The following is a 27270-nucleotide window of genomic DNA, read 5'->3' on the forward strand; positions in this document are numbered from 1 at the left end:
TGCATTGTCCTGCTGTGGGAGTGACGTGACAGGACCCTGCGATTGCTCGGGGAAGAAGGGGAGCATTGTGTCAGGTGAGCTGTGGTTTTGTTGTGAGCGTCGCAGGATGGAGGTGAGCTTTGGCTCCAGACAGATGACAGGAGAGTCACTTTGGACCGCCTGGTGGTTCAGACTGCACACTAAAGGGAATAAAGTTCAAAAAAAATGTCTACCTCCATAGGCTTTTCAACGTGAACCCTGAAAGAATTAGGCAAATCACAAAGGCAAACACTGCCCTCGAGTGGCTACAAGTGCTCATCTACCAAACAGAATCAAATTGAACCCGATTACTGTTATTTGGAGCCACAGTGCCAACCACTGCTCCAATGGGTCCATCTAAAACCATCTTACTACCAAGAGTGCGAACCACTAATCCACTGTGAGCCAATCCCTAATGAATGGGAACATTGAAATACCACAGAAAGGCTTTGTCTGTTATTTCAAACTAAAAAATTATTCTGAAGGAAATGAAGCAGACACACAGTGTTTTTGTGTTGTGTTTCTGTCACACAAGGAATGATCATCAAGAAAAACAAGTGTGGAGATGCGATTTGTATTTATTGAAATATCTTTAGCTGTTTTTTTCCCCATTGTAAAAATCTGTACGTTAAGTGATTTATCTTTTGCTAAACCAGCTTTTAAAAATGTATTTCAGGTTAAAGGATTTGAATGAAGTTTCTTAAATCCTCTTCCAGGCAGAATGTTTCAAATTTAATAATTTCTGAATAAAGGACATTGTGGATAATGTTATTTTATGATCAGTAGTTGAAGTACAGGTACATTTAATACTGCAAGTAAGCTTGTACTTGCAATTTGGGGGAAAACTGCAAAAAACATTTGATTACAGTTCAATTATTTGTTCTGGAGTTTGATTTAAATTATTCAGTTAACTTTGAAATAATATTTGACTTAAGCTAGAAATATAAAAAAAACTAAAAGTTTAGTTTCAGTGTAAAACGTGTTTAACTGTAAAAAGATATAATAATGTGACAATTAGAAGAAAACAAGCCCCAAAATAGCGTGTAATCATTTATTAGTAGTTGGTTTTTTTTTACAGTAAAAGAACACAAAGACAAGCAATAAACTACACATGAAGCTGATCAGGACCACAACACAAATAAAAACAAGACAAGTAGACGTACACAGTATGTTCAGTAATTAAAAACAATCTCAGCCCTTCTTAACTTTGGTGATGAGTTCGTCACAGAGCTTGGTGAGCTCTTCAGCTTCTTTCCCCTGTGAGAAGCAGAGCGGCGTTGGAAGGAAAACTTCGCAGGTGAAATGCAGCACACCGTGAATTCCTTCACTCACCTTCTGGTCCAGGTTCTTCTCCAGCGACTGAACCTTCAGCTGCTCGCGGCGCAGCTGAGCCTGAAGCGCAGAGACTTCAGCCTTGAACGACGCTCGCACCTCAGCGATACCTAAATTCGCTCTGAGTGGGAACAGTCACAATCCGGTCAGTCGCTGCACGTCTGCGGAGACGTCACATGACTTACAACATGCTGGTGCTGCTTACTGCCCGATTTTCTCCTCGGCGTGAGCTTTGAGGGTCTGATAGCGCTTCTCCTCCTTTTTGATCCTTTCCAGGTAGTCTTGAGCACAGGACTTCAGGGTCACTTCATTCTGTGGGAAAGGACAAAGAAAATTATTCCTCAGCACTCCAGTCTGGTGGAAAACAGCCGGGCTCGTTCAATCTCGTCTCCCACCTTTTTGTAACCCTCGATAACGTCCTTGTACTTCTCCAGCCTCTTGAAGAGGTCTGAGAATGACCTCTCCAAGGCGTTCAGGTCACTGGATATTTGCTCCTTTTCCAGCAGGGCGTCGTCGAGTTTGGCCTGGGCCGCCTCCCTCTCCTTCTCCTGTTCGGCTGAGCCATGACAGACAAAACAACATTAAAACGGATCCACACAACAAACGCACAGGTGTTCAATTTACATAAATATTATCTTACCCAACATTTTTGCAATCACAAGCTCAAATTCTGCTATTATCTTCCTGTGAGGTTGGAAAAATAAAACAAACATGTCAAAAGCCTTAAGAGAATGAAACTCGTGTGTGAAATGAAGCCCCACACAGTTTGACGCCTCACCTCATTTCAAGACCATCGTCAAGCAGCTTGTTAAGCTTGGTGCTCCACTGCTCCTCTTTTTCTTTGACCTGTTTGAGACATTTATTTAATTCTACAAATTAAAGAAGTGTAATCCAACTTTACACAATTTACAAACACGTGAATGCTCAGACTATTATGTGAAGACTTGTGAATGCTGGCCATAATTCTGACATCAGAAACTAATTCTGTTGAAATGCATCAGTCAAAAAGCTAAACAGCGAAAACACGTGTCACATCTGCATGTGTCCAACAACGTCTTGAGATTCAGCCATCGGGTACATGTGAAATAATTTTAAAGAGTAAACTTAAGTGTTTGAATAAGTTAAGCAAATGAGTCCATCTACAACAATTGCTTGACGTGTGATGGGGAACCAGGTAGAAATATTAGAATTGCATTGCTGGAAGCCAAAACAACTGAACATTTATAAAATATCAACAAAGCTCAACTGCAGTTCTTTAACTTGATAACGTTAGTAAAACTTTGTTCAAAATCTTTAGGAATGATATGTTTTGATGTAGTATGGCCAGTCTTGTTAAAGCAACGTCGATCCTCGGTAAACTTGCAAGTCTCAGAACTAAACACGGATGGAGTGTTGGACGCTCGACTCTCAAGCTTCATGATGCTGGGAACTGGACTCTGTAGGAGGCCACGTCGTTAGTCCAAAGACTGTAGAGGACTGACATGAAATGTTTTGTAGCTTTATTACGGTACGCTTTTTTCAAAATTTGATGAGAAGAAATACAAAAGGGCCAATTCCTGCCATGAAGGGGTTCAACCTGCTCCATGTTTGTGCTCTTCTCAAGCATTAGAAAACTCACGGAAACACAGTGGAAAATCTTCTGAGGTTTAGATCATCTGTTCTTTTGTGTCACAAACATCATTAAATGTTGAGTTGGACATACCTTTTCCTGCACTTTGGCGATGGCGGCGTCCATGTCCTTCTGGCTGTACTTCAGCACTTCGATGATGGCGTCCTCCGTGCTTGCCGACTGAGGGAAGGCGAGTGGGAGGCCCTGGAGGCCTGGAGTCTAATGAGAGGCAGGCATGGCAGGATGAAAGTGAAACATTGTGCTTAAAACCAAGCGAGTCAGCTGCGGTGGATGAAGAGAGACTCACTGGTGTCTCAGCATCAACCAGCAGCGTGAATCCATCTTTTTCTGCGTCTTTCTCTGCCATCTGTGGAGTTTCAAGCCTGGATTGTGCAGAGACAAAGACGGATTGTGATCAGGCTGCACATTAAATTCATCTCATTTTGTTTCACCTGACGTTGAAAATGATGGCGACGTCATACCGTGGAAGTAAGTTCACAGGTGGAGGCACGTTGACCTGAGCGGGTAGGCCTTCCACCTGCTTCGGGCTCTCCATCAGGAGGGGATCGAACCTTAGGTACAAGGATTGTTTCCTCAGAGCCGACTCCTTAAACTGTTGGCAGAAACCATCACTTGACGAAACACTTTCAGGTTGTGTGCAAGTTGAACATCGAGTTGGCATACTTACACTGTTGCACCCAAACTGCTCCAGGTAGTCGATCTGTCCATCAAAGTCATTTGCCATGACTACAAATAAAGATCACACATTCAGACTATTTCATTTCATAAAGACAGTCCAGCTCAACAGAGAAGAGTAGTCATGTGGAGTGATACAATGCTTAAGTCAAAAAAAAATGAACAACCGTACATTTGTGGAAAATGGTAGCAAGACTCACAAGTGGTTCCAGGAACAAACTCTTCATCAAAGTTGTACACGTCACACTGGGACTTCGGCTGAGGTGGAGACGCTTCAGAGGTCGCAGGGAGACTCTGCTCTGGAGTGTCACATGCAATTAATGGCTCCTCATCAGGAGCAAGCTTGTGATCAGCAGTCTGATCATTGAAAAAATAAGTTAGTGAAAATGCAAACAACCCAAACAGAAACCGTTTCATAAATGGAAATTAAAAGCATTACTATTTGTTCCACTTCATCAGTGGGGCTGGTGGCTGGTGCGTTCTCTTCAGTGCTGCAGAGGAAACAAAAGAAAGTTATAGACAAACTAACAGGCAGGCAAAGAAAATAATAATAAAGAAAAAGATACTTTCTGGACTTTGATGGGATGTATTTATTTACCATGGTGGTGAGGCAGCTTCCTTCTCCACAGAAATGTTGGTTTGATCTGGAAAATCAGGCTCAGTGAGAGAAGGTGTGGATTTCTCACTACACATCGGAGAATTGCTGATCTTGGTTTGTGTGCCAAAAGGATTGAGATGCGGGTCGTCAAGCTTTTCCAGGTCAAATGAGTAGGCACTTTTGAGAATGGGAGGATCTGCACCATCTCCAGGTGCAGGTTTCCGTGAAGCCTCTGCTGCAGGTTTGATGTCAGACACAGGGTTGGCCTCTTTGGCTTTCAGACCAGGAGGCCTCTTGCCCAATATCTTCGGTGGTGGTCTTCTCTTGACCTCACGGTCCTCACTGAAATTAAACTCAAGTTTGAGCGGTGCCTCGGTGGGCTGGAGGTCTTCGGCTGGAGGTTGGGCAGTGCTGGCAGATACTGGAGCCACATCAGCAGTGGGATCTTCTATGGGATGAACCGGCACCTCCTGGGTCAACTCGGGCGTTTTGGTAATCTCAGGTGTACGCTCTTCTGAAGGAGGATGCTCATTCGACAACTTCCTCTCAACAACTGGCGAATTCTGAATTTTAGAGCCACCGGTCTGGAAAGGGTCGATTGCGTCAAGGTTATCAAAATCCAGCGTGTAGGAACCTTTTGTTGGGAGCGGAGCATCCTCCAGAAAACTCCCCGACAGCTTATCTTGAGTGTTGCCAGAGGATGTGTCAGCAGACTGGGGCGTGGCTGCGGATGAATCTTGATCCTCGGCAGTCAGGACCTTGACCACAGTGACCACACTGCTCTCTGTGGAGCTGATGTCCTGCGTGACTTCAGCCAGGGAGGTTTCTAAAGACGGGATGAACGGTAGAGTCTCATCAAGGGCCGATTCTATTTTTGCTGACTCTTCCAAGACATTTTCTTGTGTTGGTAGAGACTCCGGGTGACCTGTTGGGGGGCTTTCAGTAGCAGGCTTCACGGGAGAAAAGGTCATCTTGTTAGACCCCTGAAAAGGATCAAGAGAATCCAGGTTGTCAAAATCCAGATGGTAGCCACCCTTGCTTTGAATCGGCATGTCATCGTCGGGATAAGATGAAGGCTCTTTGAAAAAGGTCAAGAAGAAGGTCAGGTTTGTGTTGCTCTCCTAGCAGTGACAAATGAGAGGAATAGTTTGACTATGTCTGATAACGCACCTTGACTGGGCTGCTGGGTGGCTTCCTGTGGCAACGTACTGCAAATAAATACACAACATGAGAGTCCTGCACATTTTAAATGGCAGAATTATTCATTTGAAAGCAGATCAGCACACAAGATTTGGTACTTACATTGAATTATCCAGACTTAAGGACTGCATTGCATTTAAACACTCGTCCACGCTCGACATCCTAACGGACTTGCTGGGAGACAGAATTCTTTTCGTCACAGGATCTCTTCGGGGGGTCTGAAAACAGACCTGCACAAAAACATTTTTATTAATCATTTGTGCATAAATATTACCTGTATAAAACAATTTACATTTCATCACACTTATGACATTTTTTTAAACAATAATTTCAGTATAGTAGGGATGTCAAACTGGTTGGTTAAATTACAATAGCATCAAATCTGTGAGAACAAGTTTGTGATATGACACAGAACTTATACAGACTGAAAAGCAACAGGCTTTAAAAGAAATATTGAACATGTAAGACAGTGCAAACTCAAAGAAAAATGTACAGTTGTCTGTTTATATGCCATTATATTTTTATGATCTGACTGATAGTAAAATGGCACGTTTGTAGTATATGAACTAATTTTATGGAGTTTGACACTCCTGCAGTGAACATGTGATAAAGAGTTAATTTCCCAAGTGTACAATCATTCCACTGAAACAGTCAGAGGTGGGCTGCATTTAGAGAAATGTCAAACTCAATGTAGTGAAAGATGCGTTTTGTTCTCAAGGACAAAAAAACAAACAGATGCAACGACAAACATAAGAGTTTCTAAGTCTATAAACCTGCAATCTTTACCACCAAAAGACTGCCCTGGACCCATGGAAAAGTCAAAGGTTCAAAAAAACAACTCAATTCTCTTTGAAATGCAATAACATGCAATCTTAAAACTTCAGATGAGGAAACGATAAACTAATAAACTAAATGAGCATGAGAAATCCACAAGATGTGATAAACATTTTACTTGATATAATGACATAATGAAACATTCTAATGTTCACGTGACTGCATCTTAACATGTACATTACATGCAATTTTCTGGAAGCAACTATAAAGAGCCCTGGTCTGGCTGTTCATGTACCTTCATCCCTTTGGGCGCCGTGTTGTTGGACAGGTTCTCCGACTGGCGCAGGATGGACGGTCTCCCAGTTGGCTGATCCAGTGCAAATATGTCGTCACTTGAGCTGCTGCTGATGCGTTTTACCCTGGGACAGACACCCCAATTTTCATCGTTGACGTCGACAGAACTCATCCTGTAAAAGTGGAGAAACGAACTGTTGAAGCAAACAGCCTAGAATGTGAAAGAGGCGTCACTCTGAAAGCTGCACTGAGCTGATAAGACGCAGTTTGTGTCTGAGGAGAGTGAAGAGATAATACGATGGAGTCAACGCAAGAATCAAGGCCCAAGTAAATGGGTCAGTTTAGTGATGTTTGTTCATGTACTGATAGACTTTCAAGGTAGGAGGAAGGTTTGTGGGTACAATTTTGGAAAGTCATATTTTCTTCAAAAGGGAACACTGATGACAAAACAGCGTTGGAAGCTAAATATACTGGGCATCAGTGTACAAGTTGTCCAAAAAAAGTAGGAGAATCAGTGCAGCAGTTACACAGTTTGAGCAGTAGACGGCACCGACAAGCAGTTTTTTTTTGTATACAAACACCGCCCAATTTAGTCACATTTTAAAAGAGTTTTGTTTTTGCGGAAAACAGCCTGCAGTCCAAACGTCTCTGATCTTGAAAAACTATACTGAATACATCTATTATTCATGAAGTCTGAAGGCCAAGGAACTCGCGCTCACCTGCCACAGAATTGTAATGAACTGTTCAGTGTACAGTTGTTTCTCATCGTTTTCAATAGGCATCATTGTTGCAATAATGCTATATTTCCACAATATAAGGTATTCTAAGTGGGGCTGCAAAATATGTCACATGAAAAATACACTTCCAAGACACGTAAGTGGGTAAAGTCTCCATGCAAGTTCCATACTCTGTATATCATGTTGGTTGGAACTATATTTCCCTGGTGGCCTCTGGCCCCCGAGGTGTTGGGAATGGTTTGGATCAATTCGGAGAAATAGAAAGATTTGAAAGTACGAATCCAAACTCCCAAGGACATAAACATCAAATGTATTTGTTTAGCCAGTATTTTCTTGAGTGTGCCCTTCCGAGTTTGACTTCAGAAGTATTTACTCAACACTGACGTTTTCTGGAGCCACATAGTCGAAATGCGTTCATCGTAATACGGGTGTGTGAAACAGGAAGAGAGACTGAGATTGAGAGATTGAGCAGTTATGGCACAGATGGCAGTTGTACCTAATGAAAACAGTCAACCACGCAATGGTGAAGACAGCGTCTCCTCCATGCTATGCTCGCAAATGATGAGAAAGAACAATTTGAGTTCATAATCTTAAGATTGAGAAACATCTTAATCTTTAAAACATTGAGCAGATTTTCTAAAAAAGACACCCACTGAAGTTTAGCAGTTTATTAACACGAACAGATTCGTATTTATTTAACTCGCGTTGAAAGTTAGCAACAGCCTCGTTAGTCAACAACGGGCGTCCCAACTCGAAGTGAACTTAATGTCAAGCTTGTTTTTTTTTATGTCACATTTTGAACCCAGAAAACCTCTGCAACTTCTTCATACTGTCTACATACAAACACCCACCTGTAAAAAAAAAAATAAAAATCTCTTGATGGGCGAAGTTATCAGGTATTTCCGTGAAATGTAGAAATTAAGACGCAGACGTTTCGGAAATATCCTCGATATGAACTGCAGCCGTTTGGATTTTAAAACTACAGACCAGCCAATCAGATCGCCAGAAGCCGGCCAAAGCAGCCAATCAGGTTAAAGAAGAAGAAGCGTCATTCTGCGGCTGCGCATTGTCAAAATGTTGTACGAACTTTATTAGTAAGACAGAGAGGGAACACAACAAAAACGTCATCGGAGTTGAAGCAGCTGCTATCTGAAAACAAATAACAAAAGCATTGTTGAAGAAAAAGTACAAAATCTAACGTTTTGTAATTGAATACAGCCAAATGTCTCAAAACTTAAAAAAAAGACTTAAAGTAAGATTAAACACATACAATTAATTTGAAAAAAAAAAAAAACTAAATTAATAAGTTAAATAAACATCTACCATGAATAAAGCTGCAAATCGATGGACGGAAGGACAAATTAAATTAAATTAAATTAAATTAAATTAAATTAAATTAAATTAAATTAAATTAAATTAAATTAAATTAAATTAAATTAAATTAAATTAAATTAAATTAAATACGTCGCTGGTGTTTTTGTCATCCGAAAGAAGGCGCTGTGCGCGCTCACCACTGCTGTGCTCCCCAAATGAAGAAGAAGAAGAAGAAGACGAAGAAGAAGCTCCAGCTGCCGAGTTGAGCTGCCAGCCAATTTCAAAAGATGTAAACAGTTTGCTCTTCTGCGTCGACATGCGATAAACTAACTTTATTCCACCTCCTAACGCCGAATATCTCTGTCAGCGATGACTTCCAGTGGAAAAGGTAAACACTTAAACGCTAATAAGGAAGCTGTATGCATCAGGAAAACTCTCCCGCCGTCTTACGTTAGTTTGTATTTCATTGCAGTTAGGCTAATACGATCATTGTTGACCTAAACTCCGCTGTTTCATAACAGACGTCATTCTAAGTTCACAGTGGTCTATTAACCAGGGGTCCGTTTCACGAAGCAGGTTTAAGAAGCCATGGGCTTAACACCGAGCTCTGAATTGAGTTACACTGAGACAGAAAACGCGGAGTTTTCGGTTTCACGACGCCGGATTTTGATCAGTTTGATGAACTCAGAGTAGTTTCATCTGGAGTTAAGCGCGTGCACCACGACTCTAAAAAGACCGCATCAATGGAGCCCCGATTCAACGAGTCACCATGACAACTGAGAGGCGGAGGGCGGAGTTTTTGACGCCAGTGGAGCAGGAAGTATTGATCCGATCATATGGCGAATATGAACGTATTAAAAAAAAAATGCAACGTTGCAGCGGCTGCCTAAGAGAGGGAGGCGGCGTGGAAGAAGATTGCTGCTCAAGTGAATGCGTAAGTTCAAACGTCTTTGTCATCACAATATTATTGCAAGGGAATACTGCTTGATGGTAGCTTATAAATTTATTTCTTTTAGGTGCAATTCCGCGGGAGAGAAGCCTCTTGGCAGCAGATGAAAATGAAATATAAAAACATTGTCCAATCGGGTGAGACCGCTGCCAATTTAATTGTTAATCAATACATTTCTTAACGTAATTTCGATCATGTGTGACATTGTACAGTAAATATCAAGTGGCCATTTGACTGTGAGGTGTTTTATTCCCAACATAATGCTGTTTTCAAACACATAAATGTCTCACCCATATCATGTGCTGTCAAATAACTAAGGCTAAACTAAGACAGACTTTACTCAGCCAACAGAAAGAAGGCAGATGTAAAACGGGTGGTGGCCCAGCACCTCCACCTTTAACAGAGGCGGAGGAGCCCTAAGCCAGAATGTTGGGAGGCCAGTGGCTGAGGGAATCCCTGGAGGAGCTCCTCTTCAGAGCTCACCCCTCAAGATACCACTTCCTTCATAATATATAATATGCCGAGGCCTATATATCTCTTTAAGCCTATTTTTGTTCATCTTTATTTCCCCATCATGTCTTTTGTTGTTGTCACCCAACAGATTGTGATGGTGCTCTCTGCCTGCTGGACCCCCTCATGCCACAACAGACCTTGTAAGTAGGCAACACTCCAAAGATCTTGCAAAATGGTAGTTTAAATATACTGAAACATATTCATCTAGGATGAAGAGTACGAGGAAACCCTGTCTGCTGCCTTTACAGAGGAGGATCCACAAAGGCCTGTAGAGGTATGATAGTTCTCATCCCGTTTACATTTCTTAAACATTGTGGTGGAATAAAGAGTGATATTTTGTCTACACTGAAGTATTGACACATTATTTTTAACAGGGCCTGGCTGGGCAGCAGCAGGAGGGTCCCTCAACATCCACTGCAAGGACTGACACAGTGAGACAGATGTTCAGTAAACACCAGAGGTTCATTCTGTGGAATTCATGTCCAACTGTAATAATTGAATGTCCTCCTTATGTCCTCCCAGTTATCTGTAAAACAGATCTATAGACTCCACCTGCTCCAGAAGATGGAAAAAACTGCTAAGGAAATGCAGATGTGTAAATTGAACTACTGGAGCACAAGTTAAGGGTGGGTGTACAGTCCCAGGTGAATTATGCTAACTACTAACTACATTAACTAAACTAGCTCTTGTATTTGTAGGAATTAAAAAAGACCAAATGAATTGTGCATCATGTCTTTATTTGGTGGTGGTGGTGGTGGTGGTGGTGGTGGTCAGACCCCGAAGTGATGATGTCATATGGTGTCTCTGACAGCTCTGCCATTTGCGAGGAAACGCAGCGCAACACACAATATCTGCTATGACGTCAGGGCAAGGCTCAGCTGGTGATGTTGCTAATGTACAGAGCGATTAAACTGTGGATGTACATAATGGTCTCTGCAGTAAAACGTACCGCTCAAAAAGGAAGGTGTCTGCAAATGCCAGTACATCTATGGTCTGATGATGTGAATATTATCTGCGAATATTAAATTCTCGGCGAAGTAATGCTGCGCCTTCATCAATCGGATCATTATCAAAAGCACATTCCATATTGAGGGAATAAAGTTGACGTCTAATTTGCCTCTGGAATAAGGCACTGCAGAACTGTTTCACCAAAACTCCCCCGCTGAATGAGGAAATGAAATCCCGTGTCCGTCTGAAAGGGGGCGGAGCCAGAGCAAAACTCCAGGTTCACTGACAAAAACCTGCTCCCGACCAGGTTAGTTCTAGAGCGTCTGTTGCCCCGGTAACTGACCGGGAGTTGACGTTACACCGCTTCGTGAAACAGGCTTGAGTTACCCCGCTTCCTCCGGTTTGAGTTACCTCCCGTCGTGAAACGGAAAACCCCGCATTTCCCTCAACTCGGTGTTCAATAACCTGGGGTAATCGATAAACCTGCTTCGTGAAACGGACCCCTGATGGCAAACTATGTTTAACAATGTTGCTGTTTTGTTGACAGGATCGTGTGATTCATCGCAGCTTTCTGCCAGGTAATCAGTGCCATTTCACGCTATACGCAGGCTTCTGCACAGACGACAGCAAATACCTTTTTTTCTATCAAAATGTCAGCTAGTTTTAGCGTTCCGTAATACAAATGCCAGTGAGCGTTTCACAAGGACACATACCAGCTATGTTGCTCAGGTATAGAGTTTCACAAGAATATTTGAGACTCCATTGTACTATCAAAGTTAAATGCATTATTAACTGTTCGATAGCTGCAGCCTCGACTGCTGGGAAACTACACCATAGTCCAGTCTACTCTCTGCTCAGTTAATACATGTACACTATGTGCTTTTACGTTTGTTTGACTGAGAACCAATTCTGTATAATTACATTGTTTCCATCTTATCGACACAACAATCTGGTTTTGAAATATGTTTCAATAAGGTTTTTGGCTGAATCCAATTCCTTGTAACCTGAAAATAGCGCTTCAAGTATGAAAAAAATATACAGCTGTAACTGACTCATTTGTCGTTTTCAATAAACTAAACTCTTGGTTTGAGGTAAAGCAGCTGTGATAAACAGTTTTATCCCCTGTAACACAGTTGATATATGTCATGACTGGATGTTTCATTGGGCTACAGCGGCGAAACTGATTCCATCAAAGTTTTCGTTCGAGTGCGACCTCTGACGCAGAGCACGGGGCTGACCACAGATGGAGATCAGAATCTGTGTCTCGCGGTCACCTCCCCCAACACCATCCGCCTACTCTCCAAACCGGAACCACGGACTTTCATCTATGATCATGTCGCAGACATGGACACATCTCAGGTTTAACTTGATTGTACCACTGGATTAGATCAGGGGTGTCTAAAAAATGGCTTCTGGATAAAATCAGCCCACCATAGAGTCCAGTGTGGCATGCTGGCATAACCTTGCCAAATATTACATTAAATTTCAATGAAATTGCTGGTATTTACATAGTGAGGATTGTAATATTGTGTTTCAGATGGTAAACAGAATGCAGTGCCGATAGAGCAGCGATCCGGCTACATAAGATAAGCAACAGCATCAAAGCCACACAGTGAAGTGAATGCTTAAAACGTGTGGGCTGAATGCTCTAAATTAAGGACTTTCGATGTATTATCGACCATGAGGCACCATAAACTTGGTGAGGTTTTGTAAAAAACAAAAAAACGACAACCCAAAAAAAGTAATGAAAACTCATTGTTATTGTATTCATACTTCTTTGCACTAACAAAGGGAAAACATATCTAGTGGTGCTTGAATGTGTATTTAAAGTTTATTATGCCATGATTTTACTGGTCCGACACACTTCAGATCAATAAAAATGGCTTTGACACCCCTGACTAAGGTGAGACTTTTTAGTCCAAATGACTAATGACACAGTGCCTGTGTAATCTTTTCTTGTCAACCTTCAACAGGACTCTGTTTTTTCATGTGTGGCCAAGAATATTGTTGAGTCTTGTATGAATGGATATAATGGTACAATATTTGCCTAGTAAGTACATAATTTTTTTAAATACCTATTTGAACAAAAAGGAATATCACACTCTCGGTATTGTGTTTAGTGTGACGCGCTTTCCCTTTCATGTCTGTAAAGAAATTCTCTTTAACTTTTGCAGTGGACAAACAGGCTCGGGAAAGACCTTCACTATGCTTGGTGAGTTGATTGTATGTTCCTCCTCACATTGTGTCTGAGGAACGGACAGTATCAGGACACACCCGCAAAAGAGATTATTAATCTCAATGTGTTTCTCCTGAATAAATAAAGGCTAATGAATGAATCTAACTTAAGTTACACCATTTCTCTCACTAGGGCCGTCTGATCTGGATAACTTCACACATGAACTGAGGGGTGTAATTCCTCGAAGTTTTGAGTACCTGTTTTTCCTCATTAACAGAGAAGTTGAAAAGGTTAATACTTCATCTTCACAAATGTATTGCCAATCTGAATTAAAAACCTGTTTTCTAATTTCTGTTTTCCCTCCCCAAAAAAGTCTTCCCAGTCAAAGAGTTTCCTGTGCAAATGTTCATTTATTGAGATCTACAATGAACAAATCTATGACCTCCTGGACACGGCGTCTGCCAGCCTTTTCCTCAGGGAGAACATCAAGAAGGGCATGTTTGTTGAGGGAGCTGTGGAGAAGTTTGTGAACTCAGCTGCTGAAGCCTATCAGGTACATGTTCTTTTGTCTTTACTCTCACGTGTGGACGTCTGGCGAACATAATGTTTGGTAGCTGACTCAGTTTAAGCATATGAAACATGTCTTTGAAAACACAGGTGCTGTCGATGGGCTGGCGCAATCGACGCGTGGCGTCCACGTCAATGAACCGAGAGTCCTCACGATCACACGCAGTGTTTACTATGACTTTGGAGTCCAAAGAGTCCATCAATGAAGTGGTGAACATCCGCATGTCTCAGCTGAACCTGGTTGATTTGGCAGGGTCTGAGAGACAGAAGGACACACACACGGAGGGCTCCAGACTCAAGGTAAGACTGTACCAGAATACTCTAAACACCACATGGGTACATTTTTATTTGCTGTTGGTCACAGCTGCTGTTTGCACTGCTTTCCTTTCAGGAAGCTAGCAGCATCAATCGCTCCCTCATGTGCCTTGGCCAGGTGATCATGGCACTGGTGGACGTCTCTAATGGGAAAAACCGCCACATCTGCTACCGGGACTCAAAACTCACCTTCTTGCTCAGAGTAAGGCCCTGGGGATGGGGACTTTTTTATGTTGCTTTTTGGAAACAATAGCCTCATCAGCACAGTGTTCTTAATATTATGTTTGGTTATTCCAGGATTCACTTGGTGGAAATGCAAAGACTTTCATCATAGCCAATGTGCACCCTGGTTCTAAGTGTTTTGGAGAGACACTGTCCACCTTACAGTTTGCCCAGAGAGCAAAGTTGATCAAAAACAAGGTATCGGTTATGCAACAAACCCATAGATCACTTTAAAAATTAGCAGGTTATTAAGGCTCCTATGAATTAATATTCAGAGCGGTCTGTCGGGATTTGGGATTTGGTTTTGTCAGGCCATCGTCAACGAGGACACACAGGGAAACGTGAGGCAGTTACAGGCTGAGGTGAAGAAGCTGAAGGAGCAGCTTGCGCAGGCGCTGACATCTCAGGGAGTAGACTGTGGCAGAGTCGTAGCACCAGGAGGAGCTGAAGTCACCACAGGTAACTATATGCAAATCCACCAAATATGAACCTTAATCTCAGCTAATTGATGCATATTTGGAATTAATACTTTCTTTTTATTTCCTGGGTTTTTTTTCTAAGGAGTTGAAGATGTTCAACGTGATTTGTTGTATAAAGCAAAGTTCATGGCTGCGGTTCGTCTGTGGAGAAAGCAAGATGAGGAGAAAAGGGTACGGAACGTATATTGTAGGGCTTTTTTTTTTAAAAAAAAGAGAGAAAGTATGTTGTTATTGCAAGGAAAAGTCATATTTTGTTGGGATCTACTCAGATCCTTCTCAGGAAGGTGGCTCAGCTCGAAGAGGCCTGGACGCAAAAGGACAAATTCATTCACTCCAGCAGAATGATCATCAAATTTCGAGAAGACCACATTTCTCGCCTTGAGAAAAAAGCGAAGGCCGGACAAAGCTCACTGTCAGAGGAGGAGTCTCAGGCGTTCATAGACCGACTGAAGGACGAGATTAAGATCCTGAGAGATCAGGTAAACACTGTCTGACAGTGCCTATGCTTAATTTGCAGAAGATTGAAAACATTATCCGTTTGGATGCCAAAACATTTTTATTCTTTCAGGGTTGTTATGAGACGCTCCAATACTTTTACATATTCATTCAAAAAATCAAGACATGACGTAGCCTTGTAGTGGAAGCATGACGTTGCCGGAACAGCCAGTAACTTTGGTGGAGATTCACTAACAAATGATTATTAGTACTGCTGTTTTGGTTTATCTCTACTTTTCCTGCTCCTTGTGACAAAATTATTTCAAAAGTAGGTGTTGTGCCAAATTCTGCATGACAGCTGACCATTGCATCCTTGTGTGAGCTGGTTGAGGAGGGCACATGCCGTTGAAAATGGCAAACGTCCGTCATGACTGATTATCTCAAACCAAAATCATACAATCACTTAATGAGTACATCAGTCATTATATGGATCAACACAGGCCTGAAAGATCAGCTAACTTATCACATTAACGCTACAACAACACAGCTATGAATATGTAGGATTAATGTGTCGTAAATCGTCCAACACCTGGTACTCGCCATATTTATCATCTGGTAAAAGCTAAATATCTTTAATAATGATCTTACTCTATTAGTCTTCACTTTTTTTGTACTCATCTGCCCTTTCAGGTTGAACATCATCCAAAAATGACTCGATATGCTGCAGAAAATTACAGCCTGAGGCAGGAAAACCGTCAGCTACGTTCTCTTGAATGGGTGATCAAAGCCGAAGGGGTTGCCGCTGAAGTTGCTGCAGAGTTGGAAGAAGCTTTCCAGAAGATTCTGGAGTCGGAAGGTCTTACAGATGGTAAGTCAATACAGAAGTGAGAGTAATGTAAAATAAGAGGAAACAGATTTCAGTTATCCTTTTCCTCCAGGTACAGTTGCTCCCTCAGCATCCGTGGCTACAAATAACGCAGCTACAATCGAGAGACTGAATGCTAAACTGCTTCAGAAACAGTCGGATTTCACAGCCGCTCTTCAAGCCTTCGATGAGTACAAAGAAGTCACCAAGTAAGGACTTCATTAAATGAGGAAAATCACTCTTCACAGCACATCGACTGTCCTAAAATGTTCATCATCTATTAACAACCTCATTTCAATCGTGAAGTCTTGTATAATTCCATCTGGTGCTTTGTGCTGCAGGAAACAGATATCTCAGTTGGAGGCTGACAAAAGATATCTTGACAAATCCAACAAGCATTTGGAGAATATTTTGAAGGCCACACACGATCATAAAAACCACGAGGTTTCTGAACTGAACAGAATCCATGTTGAGACTATAAAGGTGAGTCCAGGTTGAAAGAAGCTGTTCTTCCTATTTTGACATGCATGATCTTTATCATCTAATAATATGAAACCACTCCCATCAAACCAGATTCTTAGCACGCCCACCAAAGCATACAACCTGCGATCGCGTGTCGTGCCTCTCTCCAGCCCGGAGCACCTGAGTGGGACAGATGACATCTGGGCTGAGGAGCCTCCAGCAGACATGGCTGAAATGGCCTTGACAGAGGAACTGAGACAAGTCCAGGTAAAGCATTGGCAACTATTCTCAATACAGACGTGCCAGAGGAGTCCTACTGTCTAATTATCAATTGTCACATGTTCCCAGGAAATTGTGAGTAATGTGCAGACGCAGCTGAATGAGGAGGAGCTGAAGAACAGCAGGTTGATGCAGCAAATTGCCAAACTTGAGGAGCAGATTGTTGTGATGTCTCAACAGTTGGAGAGAAAAGATCAGGTTTGAAATCTCATTAACGGTCATTAAAAAGTAAGGGCTTTAAGTGCATCAACACGCTCTTTATTTTTCTGTTCTGGCTTTCACGTAGCTACTCGCAGCTGAGAGAGCAAATAGGAACAACGATCATCTCACCGTTCAAGAAACTATTAACAACCTGCAACAGAGACTTCAATCTGAACAGCAAGCCGCAGAACGTAAGGCCTCGATGTTTGTCCCAAGCTTTTCAAACCTGTAGCTTCCCCACAGATTGATGTATCTGGCTTTTCTCTCCTTTCAGTTCTGAGGACTGAGATCCGTGACCTGCGTCTGGTGCTGGAGTCCTCCGATAAGGAGCTGGAGTCTGTGAAGAACGAGTTAAAAGAAGGGCAGCGTGAGCAGCAGAGAGAGATGAACCAGCTCTCCAGCAGTCTGATCACCACACAGCTACAACTCGACAAAGTCCAGTAAGCACGAATCGTAACCAGAGGTGTCAGACTAATTTTAGACCAGGGCAACATACGTTTGTCCTTGGTGGCAACTTTGAAAAAATGGAAAACTTGCTTCCCCATGATTTAATTATTAAAATATTATGCAACAGTTGGGATTTGACATGAAGTTGTGGAGAATGTCATCTATTTGAGTCAATCCCCAGTACATGAATGAGAAACGGCAGTTACATTTATGAAATCCAACTGTAAATTGTAGCTATCATTTTTCAACCTGTACTCCCGTAGCCTGTTGGGACCCAGTGGTGTTCTGGCTTTGGTCTACTCTGTTCTCTTCTCGGTTGAGTTTTTTGACATGCTCACTCCCTGGTTATTCCAGCCTGGAGTGGGAGCAGCTTCTTGAGCAGCATCAGGTCCTGCAGGATTCGTTCGACCAGCTGCAAGCCGAGGCCAAGTTTGACGCTGATCAGGCCAAAGGGCAGATGAGCTCCAGCCAGCAGGAAATTCAAAAATTAAAGACGCGGGTCATGGTGAACAAACTCTTCAAATAGTGTGTGTGTGTGTGTGTGTGTGTGTGTGTGTGTGTGTGTGTGTGTGTGTGTGTGTGTGTGTGTGTGTGTGTGTGTGTGTGTGTGCGTGTGCGCGCGCGCGCGCCACAAAATATTAACAATCTTTTGTCTTATCTTTCTTCTTCCGTAGGAATTAAATAATTCTTTACACGCTGAGAAAGAGCGAGCAAACACTCTGATTGCCCAGCTAAAAGAAAACAAAGAAAGTACATCAAAGTGAGTTATTGCTTTTTTTATTTATTTGTATTTAAGATTGCTCTCATATTAATTTGGCTCTCTGTTTCTTTAGAGAACTGATTGAAACTGTGGAGCAGAATGCACAACTCAAAAAACAAACCTCTGATTTGATGGCACAAAATGAACAGCAGGTCAGATTTCCTGCATTTGATCAAAAAGTAGTGTTGCAGTAATCACAGCTCAGTGGTTTAACCTGGGTGTCTTGTTTTTTTTTTTTTTTTTTTTTTTAAAGAATTCCTATCTTGTAAATCTTGAGCAGAACCTCACCTCTGCCCACGAAAGAATCAAAAGCTTGGAGCAGAAGACTGAGCAGGACAGCGTAAGCCTGCCACATCTCCATTTGCTAAAGTTTCAGTGTGTCTGCTGCTCGTCTGATACAAACATTTGTGTTGTTGGACAGGATGTTGTTTTGGATCTGATCAACCAAACCAGGGATCTGCGCAGTGAACTGAGCCAGAAGGATCAGACCATTAGCCACTTCACTGAAGATTTCAAAGACATCACGGTATTCCTTCTATTGAAACCTTTGTCCATCTGACACAAGTTCCCATTTTATTTCCCGTCATATTGGTTTGCCATTTGGATCAGTTGATAAGATTAACACTGTCTTTTCTCTGCCAGGTAAAATATAATGCTGCCTGCCTTGAAAGGGAAGACATCAGAGAACAAAACTGCAAGATGCAGACCGAAATCTGTGACCTGAAATTATCTTTAGAAAAGAACACGGCATCAAACAAAATAGAGGTGATTTATTTTCTGAAGTCGGTGTTCTAAAGTCATGTTAAATAATTTGGTTTCACATCTTAATTGTGTGACAACAAAGAAAATGCTTAAACAGCCATCTCTTCTTCAGGTGGAGGTTTTGGAGGAGGAGGTTGTTTATGCCACTGAGGAGGTTGAAAGACTCACAAAGGTCTTAGATGAGCAGAATGGTCTCCTCCAAGCAGCTCAGGAACAAACAGCCCAGAAGGAAGCCATCATACGGGATCTGAAGGAGAAGGTGACGCTCCTCTTTCAAATATCTGCACAAAGAGTGAACAGATCTTTACTGTGGGAAAAATCAACGAGCATCTTCATGAAATCTCTCTTTTCAATTCAGGTCCAACAGCAGCAGGATGCAGTGGAGAAAACGGTCAGAAATGGGATCTTCAAACCTCTTGCTGAGCTGACAGCCACTCCCAAATCATTACTTCGGGTAAAACTTGCCTATTTATTCATCCAATATACATTCTTGTATTGAGGTTTTGTTTACACGTGACTAAGTGACATCACGAACCGTTGTGCCGCCATTTTGGGCGTCGAAGTATTGGTAAACACAATTAACCACAAGTAAACAATGTCATCAAACAGCAGTTAGGAGTGATACGTGCATTTTTACATGTGTTCAATGTGTCAGCAAGCCACACAGTAAAGCTGTCCACAGCTGTGAGTTGTCTGGATTGAGAAAAAAACAATATACATGGATAAACTGACATAGTTGGTGACTGACAACTCATATCTGTTGCCTCCTGGTGTGTTTACTGATGATGTGAAGTGTGAGCGAGTGTGTGTTGGAGGGAGGTGAGAGAAGCAGTCGATCGGAGCAGGTCTAGCTTAGGTACAAAGAGCTGTACATGTAGAGAGTTAATGTTAAATAGATGCTACAAGTACTGAGCATGAAACTGAGTCCCACGTCTTGCTTCCCGACTGCGGTGAAGCGAGGGAGTTGACCCCGAAGGCCCGGAGCAGAAGTTCGTCTCCCCGACCACGGTCTGGACACTGGAACAGGAGGGACTAACTTCTGTAATCAAACCTTAAAAATGGTCCACTCAGAAACAAAATAGCAAGCTGATATGACATGGGCTCTGCAGACTCTACAGTACTTGGTTGTCTCCCAGCCTTCCCTCCTCACATCCATCCCTCCCTTCTCTCGGGGTCAGCAGGGAAATGATCAAATGAGAGGTATGGGCAGGTTTCCTGCCTGCTAACGAGCCTGCAGCTACACAAAAGATGTCCATCTTCTCTGACATCTGATCAAATTATGCCTAAAGTGTGACTGTTTAGCGTGTTGTTTACAGTCAGGGGACGTCCAAAATGGCAGAACCTGTAGTAGCGCTTGACCTCTGACTTCACGTGAAAAACTTCAATACCGTTTTTATCAAACTTAGGGTTATGGGGGCCTGGAGCTAAACACAGAGGGACGGTCAGTCACACACACTCACATTCACTCCTACAGTCTTTAAAGACAACAGGCAACCTACAAAGTGCCCGTGGAGAATATGGAACACGGGAAAGCCCAGACTCTAACCGGAGACATTTTCGCTGTTACATGTTATTTTTATTTTTTTTCCCCTTCCTTTTCAGACACCTTCTACCCCAGAAAGCTTTAAGAGAGATGTGTCTGAGGTCCTGGAGAGCCAGGAGCGAGAGCTGGAGAACAGGCGTTCCTCCATGATCACCATGGAGATCCTTTTAACAGAGCTGAATGCTGAAAGAACCGCCAAGAACGAGGAAATCGAACGGCTTAAGGTGCATTTTTATATGAAAGTCAACCAAACCTGTAATAGTTTATTATTGCACTCATTTTGACCACTAATGATTTGGTGCCTTCATTGTTATTATTGACACTACAGTATGTCTGGGTACTTTAAATTCCATCTCTTGTCATTGTGTATCTCTAGATGCAGTTGTCTGAGAAGGAGATGGTCCGAATGGAGATCCAGGGTTTGCTTGATGAGTTTTACATCAAGCAGAGTAACTCCACACAGAACGGAAATCAAAATGGGTTGAGTTCTTCGTCTTCTTCTTCTTACGTGTGGACGTGTGTTTGAGAGGGAGCAAAGAGGGCGATTTAATTTACTGAAAAAAAGCGGTTTTGTTGTGTGTCTTTCTTTTTTTCAACTGTGTGTTTTGTATGATCATTATTATGGTTTGTTAGTGTAGTTCAAACTTAGTTCATTGGTGTTTTTTGTGAGTTGTTCCGTGTCTCGTGGCCTGGATGGCGTCCTCTGAGGCGTCTCCCGTGTCTCTGAGACATGGAGTCCGGTTGGTGCCGCAGCCCAGCTCCACCGTGGAGCAGGTGCTGCAGGTGGTTGGGGAGAAGTTGGGATATGAGAACATCACCTACGCTTCTCGTACCAATAAAGCAATGGTGGTTTTCTTCAAGGACGCAAAGTTTGTGGCTGATCTTGTTGAAAGCGGAGTTGTTATAAATGACGAGTTTACTCAAGTGTCCCCGCTGGTCCACACGGACCACCGTGTCCGGAGTCCCCCCGTTCATCTCCAGTGAGGCTCTGGAGCGAGAACTGAGGAGGTTCGGTGAGTTCACAAGTGGTTTCCGTCCTGTTGGTTTGGGCTGCAAGGACCCAAAGCTGAAACATGTCCAGTCTCTGCGGAGACAGGCTTTATGTTTCTGGACTCTGCGACTCAGACACTGGATGTGTCTTTCCGTGTGAAGCATGAGGAGGGTGTTCACATGGTGTATGCAACCTCTGGGAGTTGTAAATGCTTTGAGTGTGGAGAGCTGGGCCTCTCGGGGTGCTGCAGCCACTGACTCCAGTGTGACTGAAGCTGAGTCTGTGCAGAAGGAGAAAAGGGCAGAGGAGGTGGAGGACAACATTTCAAGTGTGAAAAAAATGAACCAACAGGAAAAGCTCAGGCTGGTACTGGTGTACAGGTGAGGACTGCTGGGGAGCAGTGTGTTGATATGGAGGAGGAACTGCAGTGGTCAGGCTGCTCCAGAGGCTGCAGGACTGGACTCAGAGGATGAGGTTAACTCTGACACTGCATCACTTGCAGGCAGTGTCTCTCAGAACTCGGATATTTACTCCTTGGATGAGATCAATGAGTTTCTGAGGGATTCTTTTGGTCGGCAGGTTGATGGGAGGAGTTATTTTCCTAATGCAGACAAGTTCGGCCAGACTGTCAGCACACTTCAAAAATCAGTCAGCACAGAACTGCTGGATGAGAAAAAGCGCTATCGTTTGAGAAAACATGTCACTGCAGTTAAAAATTCTTTAAAGGGCAAAAAAGATGAAAATTTCAAAATAACTGTATTATGATCATACATACACAGGGTGTTTTCTTATCTGTTGGTTCTCTTTGTCTGTTCTGTGTTTTCCTCTCCTCCTCTGATGGCCTTGACAGTCGCCTCACTAAATGCAGTATGAATGGAGGGAGAAATGCACAGAAAAGGGGTTTGTTGATGGAGACAATCAAACAGAAAAAGATAGATGTAGTCTTTTTACAGGAGACTCACAGTGACACCCTTGATAAAATAAAGATTTTATCAAGTTTAGAAATTGGAAAAAGGCAGACTTTTAATAGTTACAGTGAAAATTGATGATTTAAGCTTTTGCTTTATTAATTTGTATGCACCGAGTGGTGGTGCAGAGCGGTTGTCTCTTTTTGAAAAAATGAAGGCAGTGGTGACAAACATTGGTCATGGTGAGACTGTAGCGATGGGAGGAAACTGGAACTGTTGTCCAGTCGATGGTGTGGACAGGACAGGAACAGAACCCTACCCCCAGTCCTCCCGGTTCCTCTCTCAGCTGGTGATGGAGGCTGACCTGGTGGATGTGTGGAGGAATAAACACCCCTCTGATGTACAGTTTACGTGGGTCAAAGTGGTGGATGGTTGAATCAGTGCAGCCAGGTTGCATAGATTTTATATGTCTGCCTTTTTCCTCACTCATGTTGTAAGCTGCCACATTGTCCCTGTTGGTTTTACGGATCACCATCTAGTTTTAGCAGAGCTGTTTTTTATCTGGTAAAAGAAAAACGGGGTCTTTTTGGCATTTTAACGTTAATCTTTTAAATTATTTAAATATTTGTGAGAATTTTAACTATTTTTGGAAGTACTGGGCAGAAAAAAAATGTTTTTCTTCTCTCAGTCAGTGGTGGGAGGTGGGGAGGGGCCAGATCACAAGTTTCTGCCAGTAGTACACCTCCTTTTCCACAGCCAAGATTTGGAGGGCAGTTAAAGAGTTGGAAACAGAAATTAGTGGACTGCAGAATGTTTCTGACCCTGACACTGGTTTGCTGTTCTCTAAGCAGCAACAACTGAAGTCTCTTCTTCAGGAGAGAGCCAAAGGAGCCTTGGTCCGAGCCAGGCTCAGAACTCTGACAGGGTTGTCCCATCTCAGGCCAGCTGTACAGCATGGCTGTTGAGCCACTGCTGCGCAGACTGAAGAACCGGCTGAAGGGTCTGTGTCTGCCAACGTGAGCTGCTGAGTCCTTGGTGGTTGTGTCGGCTTACGCAGATGACATAAATGTTTTTGTAGAGGGACAGGAGGATGTGCTTGCTTTGCAGGACAGTTTAGCCCTGTATGAAAAAGCCTCTTCAGCCAGAGTAAACTGTGAGGCGGTTTTGGTGGGACGATGGTGTCCTCAAGGCACTTCTGACCTCCCTGGAAGCCTCAAGTGTGGGACCACAGGCATAAAAGCCTTGGGTCTGTGGCTGAGAAATGAGGACAGAGAGAAACAAAACTGGGAGGGAGTGCTGGGTCAGGTTGTCTAAATGGAAATGGGTGCTACCACAGCTGTCCTACAGGGGAAGAACTCTTATAGCCAACAATCTGGTCGCCTGGTCTCTGTGGCACAAACTTAAAGTCCTGGTCCTTCCGCCGAGCCTCCTGGAAAGACTGCAGAAAGTCCTGGTGGATGTTTTGGGTGCGAGCGTCGGTCCTGTATCTCCCTGTGGCAGAGGGGGGACAGGGCCTCATCGACACCATATCCAGGACTGTGGCCTTCAGACTGCAGGCTTTACAGAGGCTCCTTTGTGGCTCGTCTGTCTGGACGCCACTGGCATAGCTGTTGCTCAGGAAAGCTGGGAGACTTGGACTTAATAAACAATTATTTCTGACAAACACAGCTGAATGTGACCTTTCTGGACTGACTCCTTTCTACATGTCAATGATGGAGGCATGGAGGACTCTGGACATCTCCCGTCCGGACGCCAAGCCTGGGTCGTGGGTCTTTGAAGAGCCTCTGCTCCATAACTGCCTGATCCCCACCGCGGCCTTCTCCTCAGCCACCTTGAGAAGCCAGCTCATCCATACAGGGATCACAAAGGTGGGCCATCTGCAGCCACGCAGCAGCTGACGGAGATGATGGGGGTTCGGTCCAGCAGAGTGGTGCAGCGCCTGGTGGAAGAGGTGTGGCGGTCTTTTCCTGCTCCTCTTCGTTCCTTTGTGCAGGACAAGAGTTGACCAGTGGAGTAGAGGAGAAGACTATGTTTCCTCCTCCCTGAAGGTTTGTCCTGCAGTGGGAGATGGGAGGAAGAGGAAACTACTGACCATTACAATGCCCAGACTGGGCCTCTTCCAACCCTGCCCTGGGAAGGAGCTGTACAGCAGCTGTGTGAAGGTCCTGAATCTGCAGTCGCTGGCTGGAGTGAGGGAGGTGGACTGATTTGTTTGGTGGGGATTCGTCCCCTAAAGGGAGCTGGCGGGTCCTGTACAAACCCCCCGTGGAAAAGCGGAGGGGTGACCTCCAGTGGAGGGTGATACATGGAGCGGTAGCTACCAACAGATACAGAGCCCACCTGGATCCAAGCTCTTTTTGTTCAGAGCCTGAAACTGTGGAACATCTGGTGGTGTCCTGTCCCAGGTTGACTAGTCTTTACACGCTTCTATGAAGGCTGGTGGAGGCTCTGCCAGAGGCTTTTTCTGTCCCCCTTTTTGGTCCGAAGTATATATAACACAAAAAGGCATCAGTGATCTTATTGAATTTTATCTTTGCATGTGCAAAACTTTCCCTTTGGTGAAGCAGGAAGAACCAGGTCTCAGGTGTTGCTTTTACTGATCCACTGCATGTTTTTAAAGGTCTGATCACTGCTCACCTGAGGCTGGAACACAGTTTTTATAAACTCACAAAGAACTTGACTGGTTTTATTTCAGTGTGGGGAATCAGGCGGGTCCTGTGCTCCCTTGGTGAGGGGGACTGTCTTATCATGAACTTTTAATATTCTATGTGATCTTGTGTTGATTTTATAGCCCATCACAGTGTGTGACCTGTTTGTGGTTTCACGCTGTGTGATTGTCTGCAAACCATTGTTTTCCTCCGTGAGGAGGGATAAACATGGATTTCATTGATTTTTGTGTTTGTTAAATAAAGGTTTTTTCAAGTCAAGTCTTCTTCTTCGAGTTGTACTCCCCACTGTCATCCTCTCTCCAGGGTTCCTGGAATAATCCCAATGAATGTTGTCTTTCAGTGAGGCGTTGACTGATGCCATCAAACTGTCCATGCTTAAAGACCTGCAGGAGGAGAGAGCAGAGAAGGTACATTCACACAGTTTTCCATATGAATGGATTTAAATGAAAAAATCTGCTTTAATTGAAAGATTTGTACAGATTTTATTTATGTGTTCCACCTTGTTACACAGACTTTAATTTACTTCAACACTTTAATTCCTGCTTTTTAAGGCTCATCAATGTGTCCACCTTGTAGTGAACCTTCTACATTCACTTTTAAGATGTCTTATTATTTCCTTTGACACAGACAAGGCGACCTGGAGATTCTTCTTAAACTTACCAAATGTGACCTGAAAAAAACGTTCTTCAGTCATTTAGTTTAGTTCTTTGTTTTTTTTCTTGGGCCTCCTTGTGATACTGCTCACCAGGACATTTCTTTCTTTCTACTGATTTGATCACATCTTCTAATTCTCCTTCATGAGTTTATTTAGATTATCAGCCTGATGTTTTCTCGCTTCACTGAGTGACACAACTATTACCTGAAGTACAGACATTTTATATGCTCGATTAAAATTAGATGATGAGGGAATTACTCTTATCGGACCCTGAAACTTCTAAGCTGACAATTGCCCCTCGAAAGGCAGAGACCACATGTATATATATAAAACATCGTTTACTTGATTCGTGTGTCAATGCAATACAAATATCAATGTTTATTTTCATTGTGACGTCTGTTTGAATGAATTCTTCAACAGAGCAAAATGATGCAGAAGCTGTCCGATGCTCACAAAAGGTGAGTTTGTGCAGGAGGCAGCTCTGTAGACTATCTCGACGCCCTCACTGATGTTTGGTGAGCAGCTACGTCTTTCCTTTTTTCTGTGCATCAGAACGCAGACACAGGAGGCCATGTTGGCTCAGTCTCAGACCTGCATTCAAGAGCTGACCTCAGAGCTGAGGAACCGCTGTCTGGAGCTGAGAGACATGAATCTGCGGGTGCAGGAGGAGCAGAAGCTGCTCCATGTGAGTTTCTCTCTCCAATTTCACTTTCTCAGCAAAAATATTTTGATGGTTTTACTGCGTTTCACTTCTGCATCACAAATGCAGCGCAAACTGATGGGGAGTGGCTGGCTGATTTCTGTAAAACATTATCTTTCCTGCAGGAGAACGAGGTTCTCCGGAATCAAAACATCAAGCTGTCGGAAGAAAATGGAAAATTGGTGGGACACAAGAACCACAAACAGAAGATCGAATATTTGGTCAAACTCAAAAAAGACAACACCCAACTTCAAGAGGTACGCTACATTCCCTCTAAACCAATAAATGATGTAATATCTGATCACTTGACATGCTTTCAATACATTATACATTTCCTTGTTTATTTGCAGGAAAATGAAAAGCTCCGGGCAGAGATTTGCTCACTGAGGGAGAACGGAGGATGTCCTCAGGAGGCTATGTGAAGCTCTCATCTGTAACTGAACAGTGAACGTTCTCCCAAGTTTATTTTGCTCTTCTTGAAAAATATAACTCACAGTTGTAACGGTGGCGTAACAGCCAAAATATTGTCATGTGTTATTAGTTGGGGGTTTTTCTGTCACCTGTGACACAAGTTATGTAATTTTACCTCTTGTGTTTTGATGGAGGTTGTTCCAGCTGTGACAAAACCTCCATTGGTGCAGCTCCACCTTCATCTATACGTCAGGACTTGTTTTTTCACATTTGTCTCAGACTGCATGTTTGTGTCTAATGTTTTAATGTTTGTCTGTTGTTAATGAGTGAGTCCATGTTTTGATTTCTATCTGATTTTTAAAAAAATGTTTGTCGTAGTGGGCAGATATTACTTCCTCTATATTGTAATAAAAGGTTTTTCATGGCCAGGAAGTTTGGCTG

General features: G+C 43.1%; 2 protein-coding genes and 1 long non-coding RNA gene across 3 annotated transcripts; 2 read left to right on the forward strand and 1 right to left on the reverse strand.

The window, feature by feature from the left end:
• Window positions 1-1090: 1090 nt before the first annotated feature.
• LOC308142609 (transforming acidic coiled-coil-containing protein 3-like) lies at window positions 1091-6693 on the reverse strand (the record flags this gene model as incomplete). The annotated part of the gene is made up of 16 exons (XM_080513109.1): window positions 1091-1275; window positions 1351-1471; window positions 1556-1662; window positions 1746-1906; window positions 1991-2034; window positions 2129-2196; window positions 3053-3178; window positions 3267-3342; window positions 3442-3572; window positions 3648-3706; window positions 3856-4012; window positions 4095-4146; window positions 4254-5331; window positions 5424-5461; window positions 5556-5683; window positions 6523-6693. 16 exons carry the CDS (start codon window positions 6691-6693, stop codon window positions 1210-1212), a joined length of 2583 nt encoding a protein of 860 aa, XP_080369235.1. The 3' UTR covers window positions 1091-1209.
• A 2147-nt stretch (window positions 6694-8840) lies between these two features.
• On the forward strand, window positions 8841-10546 carry LOC308142180. The gene is made up of 4 exons (XR_013936996.1): window positions 8841-8960; window positions 10123-10174; window positions 10243-10308; window positions 10409-10546. It is a non-coding gene; the product is annotated as an uncharacterized lncRNA (long non-coding RNA).
• Window positions 10547-11700: 1154 nt separating this feature from the next.
• On the forward strand, window positions 11701-27206 carry LOC308142610 (kinesin-like protein KIF15-A; the record flags this gene model as incomplete). The annotated part of the gene is made up of 34 exons (XM_080513110.1): window positions 11701-11711; window positions 12155-12341; window positions 12956-13032; window positions 13157-13194; window positions 13351-13448; window positions 13532-13711; window positions 13816-14025; window positions 14117-14242; window positions 14338-14460; window positions 14574-14721; window positions 14824-14912; window positions 15011-15220; window positions 15867-16044; window positions 16115-16250; window positions 16383-16524; window positions 16615-16770; window positions 16852-16980; window positions 17069-17174; window positions 17258-17423; window positions 17785-17935; window positions 18105-18190; window positions 18264-18342; window positions 18444-18530; window positions 18612-18716; window positions 18833-18955; window positions 19065-19211; window positions 19311-19406; window positions 20555-20719; window positions 20872-20975; window positions 25404-25470; window positions 26139-26176; window positions 26271-26403; window positions 26544-26675; window positions 26769-27206. The coding sequence occupies 34 exons, from the start codon at window positions 11701-11703 to the stop codon at window positions 26838-26840; spliced, it is 4095 nt and encodes a 1364-aa protein (XP_080369236.1). The 3' UTR covers window positions 26841-27206.
• Window positions 27207-27270: the final 64 nt, after the last annotated feature.

This window comes from Blennius ocellaris (genome assembly GCF_963422515.1).
Source record: "Blennius ocellaris genome assembly, chromosome: 17".
NCBI lineage: Eukaryota > Metazoa > Chordata > Actinopteri > Blenniiformes > Blenniidae > Blennius > Blennius ocellaris.